Source organism: Phaseolus vulgaris, chromosome 1, assembly GCF_000499845.2.
Source record: "Phaseolus vulgaris cultivar G19833 chromosome 1, P. vulgaris v2.0, whole genome shotgun sequence".
In the NCBI taxonomy this organism is placed as follows: Eukaryota; Viridiplantae; Streptophyta; class Magnoliopsida; order Fabales; family Fabaceae; genus Phaseolus; species Phaseolus vulgaris.
The window spans coordinates 37,355,549-37,363,168 of NC_023759.2; the positions used below are offsets into that span (position 1 = coordinate 37,355,549).

General features: G+C 36.6%; 1 protein-coding gene across 4 annotated transcripts; it reads right to left on the minus strand.

The window, feature by feature from the left end:
• Positions 1 to 226: 226 nt before the first annotated feature.
• Positions 227 to 5,721, minus strand: LOC137814069 (probable galactinol--sucrose galactosyltransferase 2). Of its 4 annotated transcripts, none has more exons than XM_068616611.1 (14): positions 5,418 to 5,721; positions 4,391 to 4,598; positions 3,863 to 4,104; positions 3,452 to 3,542; positions 3,241 to 3,289; positions 3,045 to 3,136; positions 2,839 to 2,946; positions 2,559 to 2,681; positions 1,897 to 2,449; positions 1,712 to 1,779; positions 1,482 to 1,616; positions 1,181 to 1,398; positions 960 to 1,048; positions 227 to 862 (listed from the first exon to the last, which is right to left on the minus strand). In XM_068616611.1, exons 2-14 carry the CDS (start codon positions 4,579 to 4,581, stop codon positions 500 to 502), a joined length of 2,322 nt encoding a protein of 773 aa, XP_068472712.1. In that variant the 5' UTR covers positions 4,582 to 4,598; positions 5,418 to 5,721; the 3' UTR covers positions 227 to 499. The 4 variants fall into 4 exon arrangements, with proteins under 4 accessions (XP_068472712.1, XP_068472713.1, XP_068472711.1 ...); XM_068616612.1 differs by having other exon boundaries at positions 3,452 to 3,734; positions 5,418 to 5,609; XM_068616610.1 differs by having other exon boundaries at positions 4,774 to 5,606.
• Positions 5,722 to 7,620: the final 1,899 nt, after the last annotated feature.

Genomic DNA, 7,620 nt, shown 5'->3' on the forward strand with positions numbered 1-7,620 from the left:
CTTGTAAAAATTATTTTGAAGTAAAAAAGTAATCCATTTACATTGATCGTAGAACACAATTAGATTTACAGTGATCGCAGAACACAGTTAGAGACTGATATTTGTTAGCAATTATTTCATTTTACTTAGACTACCACCAAATTCTCTCTAGACATGTTTTGAATCTAAAGATTCAAATATATTTCTTCACTATTCCCATTAAACTACCAAGTAAATTGAGGAGATATTTCAAAGGAAAAATGGGAACTTTTTATTCAGAGAAACAAACATTGGACATCCTTGGATTGACACCATAATTTATTCCTCTCTCCCTCAACTACATGCCTAAGTTACCACCAGAAAAGACATTCCCTACAACAACATTTTAGTTCTTAAGATCAACTCATTTTGGTATTTCACCACCCCATGACCCCAACAATTCCCTCAGTGTGCCAATGCTAACTACAAGAACACCCTTTTCCTGACACAGCATTTCATCAAATGGGTCTTCAAAAAAGACTCAAACTTGGATCTCTATTGCCCATCTGTACATCTCCTTTTGAGGAACTGGGATGGAGAAGGTTGCCAACCCAGTCTCCGAGTCAAAGCTGAAGTCGGTTTCATTGCCACCTACTACACACTTCAGTGGGCGTTGAGAGGAGTAAACTCCAAATCTGCCTGTTCCCCTGACTTTAAGAGAAATAGTTGCGGTTGCTGCTCGGTTAGGACTCAGAGAAGAGGTTAATTCTGACAACACCTCACCATCAAACAGTTCTGGTTTGTTGTTAGAGGCTCTGTGAATTTCAACCAGCTCCACAGCTCCTCCAGTGTTGAACATATCCAGTAGCCCTATTGCTGCAAATGAAATACTTGGTGCTATGTCCTGTTCAATAAAACACTAGTAGTTAAGCATACATCAAAGTCAGCCAGAAAATGTAAAACTCAGTGAACTATCATATTAGCTAATAGTGGATCCTCACATGGATTGAACAGAAATGGAAAAGTTCAAACTCAAGAACTTTTAGTGTCACCGGAACTGAAACCCCCTTTGGTAGCCGAATCACCCCACCTGAAATTAGGAGAGGGTTATTTAACAAGATTTTCATTCACTAAATTAAACTTCAATCTTCTATTACACATCCTCTTCTATATATTAAAACAAATGGTAAGTGATTGCCACAAAGTAAATTAATAGTGGTACCTGATCTATAAGCGTAAACAATTGTCTCTCCAAGCCATTCAGCACCTGCTACTTGTGTGATAGGGTCAACATCAAAGGCACAGACAGAGCCAGTGAGTGTGCCGGGAGATGTATCATGGATGCGAGTTTTCTTCTCTATCTTGCACCACCCAGCACCTTGGCAGTTAAATACACCAACAACTCCAGAGCATTTGTTCATGTTCCAGATTTTGAGCAAGCTGAAAATTGTAACTAAATGAGTCACCAATTTATGTTTATGGAACATAGTTTTATAAAAGAATAAAGAGGTAAATAAACAAACCTAGTCCCATCTCTGGCTGGATCAACAAAGAGAGAATCACGAGTTGGCCTGCCTGGTAACTGTGCTCGGAGAACCGAACCATCGGGAAGAATCAGCTTCTTAAGAAGATCAAAATTGTGGTGGCCTGGCTTGTCACTAGTAAAACATCATAAATAAAAAAGAAATGCATTACAATTGTGCCAATTTCATGTAATGAAAAGATGTGCAATGAATGAACATCATTATTATACCTAACATAAATTGGACATCCACCAATTGCACGAGCTGCAGCATGATATTCTGCTGCAGGGTGTAAACTCTGAAATTACAAAGATCCTTTTGTTAACAAGAATATTTATAGCTCTTGAAATTTTCCAAAGGAAAAAAAAGGCACAGAGTAAAATATAAATTGAGATGAATGCACTATTCTACTCACATGAAACATGTCCCAATCAGGTTGCATGAACTCTCCAAGGAAAAGCGAGTTGTATGCAACAGATGAAATATGGATGGTGTGGGAAGCGGGATCACGAGGGTAGAAATCATCAGAGGCTCTCACAACAGCAGTCTGCTTGGAACTATAAAGGCCATCAGTGTTGTGACACATGCAAGCAATGCATCCATTGTCAGTAAAGTTACGAGCAATGGAAGCCTCGAGAGCGTGATGATAGCTTCGTGTAAGAGAGACTCTTCCACCATGTCCAGCACCAAGGGTCTCAATAATGTTCTGCACATCAACCTTCACTCCATCCACTCCACATGAAGCCAAGTAAGCATGGAGCTCATTGTAGAAATTGAAAACCTTCTTTGGGTGCACTAGGCCAAGGCCATGTACGGCCAAGCTGTCCATGACAATGTCTGGTTGGTTTCCTAGGACACCTGGTGACTGCACTGGATAGGCCAAGGCTGTGTCATAATGCTCCATGCCAGTTGCTGCGGGCTTAACTCCACCCCAATAACCAGCAAGTGCATGCCATACATAAACATTTCTGCTCATCAACAGAGGAACCAGTCAATAATTCAGGAACTTAATTAGGCAAGCTACTTGGACAACAATTCTTTATTAAAAAGGAGTAAAGGATCTAAGATCAATCATACTTCACGTTGTGATGCTGCTTTACTCCATCTACTAAATGCTTAAGACCTGATGTCTGCTCATTGCTGGGTGTTTTCTTCTGAAATTTAGTATTCTCTTTAATACCAGTCAACCTAGTAGCAAACCTGCCATCATCATAGTTTTAAGTGATTTAATCAGATAAATTACAAAAACAATAATTAGTATTCTCTTGAACATGAGTACTATAATTCATAATTCAGATAGCTATTGAACTTAGCAAAATATCACTAATTAGTAATTACAGAAACAGAGAAATCTTACTGTGCCCCTTCTTGTACAACACAGTCAAGATCCTTTTGTTTACTTTCAATCTGTTGCCAGCCATCATCTATGATGAGGAACCGTGGTGGTGTAGCTCCCTCAGATAGACTGCAATCATATTGAACAAGTTTCAGTGTTAAACATCTTCAAAATTCATCTCTTCTTCAGTTATCAGAAACATGTACTCAATTTCTCTCAGTAATTACCTTTTCAGACCATCCTCAACACCCTCAGCTGTGACATCAGTATAGAAAGCATCCCATGTGCACCAGCCAAACCAGTCAAGAAAAGATGGCAACTGCATAAAACCAACAATAAAAGGTTACAAAGATCCGTTACGTATTAACTTGGCATAGCATAATAGCTAGAGCCATCAGTGTGCGGCGAGGAAGAGGGTCTAACCTTTTTCTTCTCACGGTGAAGAAAAGTTTGCATGTGTTTTTCCACAGCCCTAGAAAGAAGAGAAAAAAGGAATCAGTAAAATAAAATTGTCAACATACTGATTCTAATGTTCACCAGCTGAAAAATAAAATTTTCCATAGTGCAAACAAGGCAGCAGATAACATTTTCTTTTATGAATTTAGAAGGAAAACACAAACAGGGGGTGCCTTACTTGACTGCTTGATTGATGACTTCAAAGGGGTTGGTCCCAGCATGCATGTAGACTAGGTGAAGGCCTTGATCAGTCTCGACAGCGTTATCCCCTGCAAAACCATACCACATACCAAAAAGAAAAGGGTCGTTTCGGTTCTTTGGGACGCCATGCTATATATATATTTTCTCCAAAGGACCAAAGCTATAAACTCCGTTTGTTTGATTCAATTGATTGATTCATCGAGAAGTTTATCCAGCTCAATTCAATCCACAAAAGACAGCTCCACCCCTTAAAAGTATTGCTGAAGGGAAGGGAAGGAACTGAATTAACAGCAGCTATGGCACTAAATTATTTTATGATATGACACAACGGAAGACTTCCATGTAGCCTTCACCACCAAACCATGTTTCATGGCCAAGAGTTACTCACCACTCTCGAGGCAAATCTCTATCTCGTTCTTCTCATTGCCCTGAAGAACAGCTCGGAATGGACCTTCGAGAAGAGGAAGAAAGACAGTGTAGATGGTTGGAGAATTCTCTCCATCTACTTCACTCTCTTTGCTCTCAATTAGCATGAACTGTGTCTCCAGAGGAACATCCCTCCCACAAGTTCCCATTCTCTGAGTCATCCACCATAACTTGAACCGAAAGCAGCATAGGAACCGGAGCTCCCTATTCCAAGATTATATCAGAAATGAGAAACTAGAAAACACCAATTCATCAAGTGTCAAAGCCTATACTCATGGTTACAGACCCAAACACACCATATACGATCCAGTTTAACTTGCTACATTCAAATTTTCTACGATTATAAACTTGAGCAAATTATATTGACCATCATTCAAATACTTAGGATTCTAAATTATAACAATTTCGTTATTTTCTATGATAAATTGAAAATCGAACATGATGGATATGGTAGACTACATGCGAGCGTGGAAAAGCAAGAAGAACTTACTCTAAGACACCCATTGAAAACACATGGAGACTTTTGCTGTGGGAAGCTGTAGCACCAACAAAAGCACCAGTCACAAGGCCACTTCCAGATCCTGGAGTCAGCACAATGTTGTCCGGTACTCCGGTTAATATGGTCTTGCCATGAACAACCAATTTCCTATCGTTAACCAAGATCTTAGGTGTGACAGTCATTTTCGAACACTTCACCGCTGTATGATCAAACCAAACAACAGAGAAGTTATTACATTATTAAGATTAAAATTCACTGCGTCTTAATGAAATTTACAAATCATTCAATGAATGATTAGGACTCTGAAAGCTACAAAACACTACAGAAACCGATGTTTTCTATATATTATCAGGAGTTTAGTAATATATATAGACCTAGGGGGTTATGATGATGGTGATGGATTCTAAAGGTTAAGCACACGTTAGATAGATTGCGACGTGGTTCACCCAAAGGAGGAATCCACGTAGGGAACTGCGTTGAAGTTGTCTTTAGCATCATCATCTTTTTAACCTATACCCCAAAAAATTAGAAGAAAATTAACAATCGAACTCTAAAATGAACCTACAAAAGTATAGTCCTTTCCTTTCTTTTGTCGTTTAGTATAGTTCTTCCCAACTCTGGTCTCACTATTGGTTTGAAAATCGACAAAATATAAAACACCAAGGAGAAGTTAGAACATATTAAGACCCAAAACCAAATCTCAACTGAAATAAAATCTTATAATTAATGGGTGCGGTTTCTTTTTCTTCCTTTTTAGAAAGATGAGTCGCAACAAAAGAAAATAACATCAGAAATCATCTGGGGTACTGATTAACCCTGTAGTTTCCGCAAGACAAGAGGGCAATTTTGTCAACGAAAAAAGACAACTTTAAAAAGAAACTAGCTAGAGAGATCTAGCGTGATGCCGACGTGGTACTTGGTCTCTTCCGTAATGGTAAAAGAATCTTAATTTCCAAAGCAAGATTTCATAAATCTCCTCCACGTAAATTACTACTACACAACGAAAAAACGAACTCACCAAGTTACCGTGACGAGAAGGTGAAAATGAAGGATAAATTAGCTTAAAAATTTCGAGAAGAGAGAAAATGTAATCCTATATATTCCTGGAGGAGAAGGTCCTCCAATGGAAGAAGGTGGGGGAACGGAGAAACACACTCAGCACAGGGCTGAAGATTGATCACTAGCTTCTCAAATTTTGGTGCGAGATATTGAATGAACACAAAGGAAGTTGGCTTTTATAGCGTGGGGAGGCTTGGTGTGCGTTCTGATTCTGACACGTGGAGTGCTGTGAGGCGTTGGATCCCAGACGTGGTGACGTGATTGTGACTTGAGGTAGAAAGAAGGAAGATCTTTGTGATGATAATGGCGGCCCAAAAAGACGTCGATGATTACGTGGACACATGTGATTGTGATGTGTTGAAGCTGGATTCTTGGAACATTGAGTTTATCTAAATAACTGAGATAAATACGTCAATTCTTTGAGGAAAAATACAATAGCTTTTGTCAAGAAAATATCAATCATTGCATGTATTATTATGGCAAAAATCACAATAGTTTTTTCTGCAAGAGGGAACTATTTAACTTGTTAAAATTAATCTTCAACCTACCTATGGTCAAATAACTTCTTTTTTTGCATATATTATGGAGTGAGTCATAAAGGTGATAAACATTGAAACTTGAAATGATTTAATAATGATTATTTTATTAAATGCTGATATAATAAAATAGTAGAATTTATCTATATATAATATTACTTTCTCAACACAAACATTACTTATATAATATTATTAACGATATTTATTTTTTATTAATAATAATAAAAATTATAAAAAGATTCGGAAATGATCTAATCCTTTTTATGTCTAAAGTTATTCAAATTAAAAATAAAAATATGTTCATACAAATAAAAGGTTAATATAATTTCTTTATGAAAAAAATTTGAAACTTAGAAAATATAACAAAAGTATAAATTTTGCACATTCTAGAATATGATAGAAAAATAATATTACATTTTTAACTCGCAGACTCTTGTGATTTGATTAAACGAATATTGTGGTTTGGTTAAATAAATATTGTTACTTTTTCAATTTTCATATTGTCCTTATAGTTAGAAAAGAAGTGGTCATTTTGTCATCTTAAAAATTAGTTATTGTTAATAGATATACGGATTAGATGGATCACACTTTAATGTGATCAATCCAAAACAAATTCAAGTGAGGTTGACCCAAGACTTAAAATTAGGTATGTCCATATTTGTCTAACGAGGAGAGGATTAAGATTTGTAGGATATTCTAAATAATCAGAATAAGAGGTTTTACAATCAAGTATCTTCACCTACAAAACAGTAGTTGTAATGGTAATATCTAGCTTCAACTAGTTAAATACATAACAATATGGAGAAGAACATATATTGGGGTAAGCTAGTTCTTTTATGTTTAAAGAATAAGTCAAATTCCAACAGTATCAAGATACAAGTTCCTCTTTTGTATGAGACAATATAGTCTTTTATGTATTCGACGTTACCACCTTCAACAACCTTTGTAGCCAGTTAATTAATGATCGTTTCTATATTTGCAATGACCATGATTTATTTTGTGATGAGTAATAATCTTCCTTCTTGATAGTTTAAAGTTCCTCATGGATCCTTGTCTAAGTCTTGACTAGCAAAATAACTAAAGTGACTTACACATTTAATAGGATTGAGACGCCAATCTAAGTAAGAGAAATTTGTTTTTTATTCTTATTGGTAATCAAATTTCATGTTTTTATTTACACAAGAAAGAAGATCTCCTCAACATCTAGCTTACACTCCCTAAAAATAATATTATTTCTTTGACTCCATGTGCTCCAAATAGTTGCAACCTAGATGCATCTTCAGATCCTATTCACTTTGTTATTTAGGCATTGTAACTCAAACTAATTGAGGTGATTTTTGGCTTCCTTTATGTTGCATTGTACTAACTTTAACCCAATTATGACATGAGTTCCAAACCTTTGTTGTTACCTTGCAGCATGTGACTTGCAAATTCTACATTGGATCCACACATGACACACAATGGACTCCTACTCCATTGTTGTGCAAGTTCCAGTGTTGTTACTCTATTAAATAACACTATCCATGCAAGTTGATGTGTTGATAGAAGGTGTATATTTTACGGAACAAAGCATATAACTTGCAATCCTCCTCACTGATTCGAGTTTGGAGTTTTTTATAAGTTGAT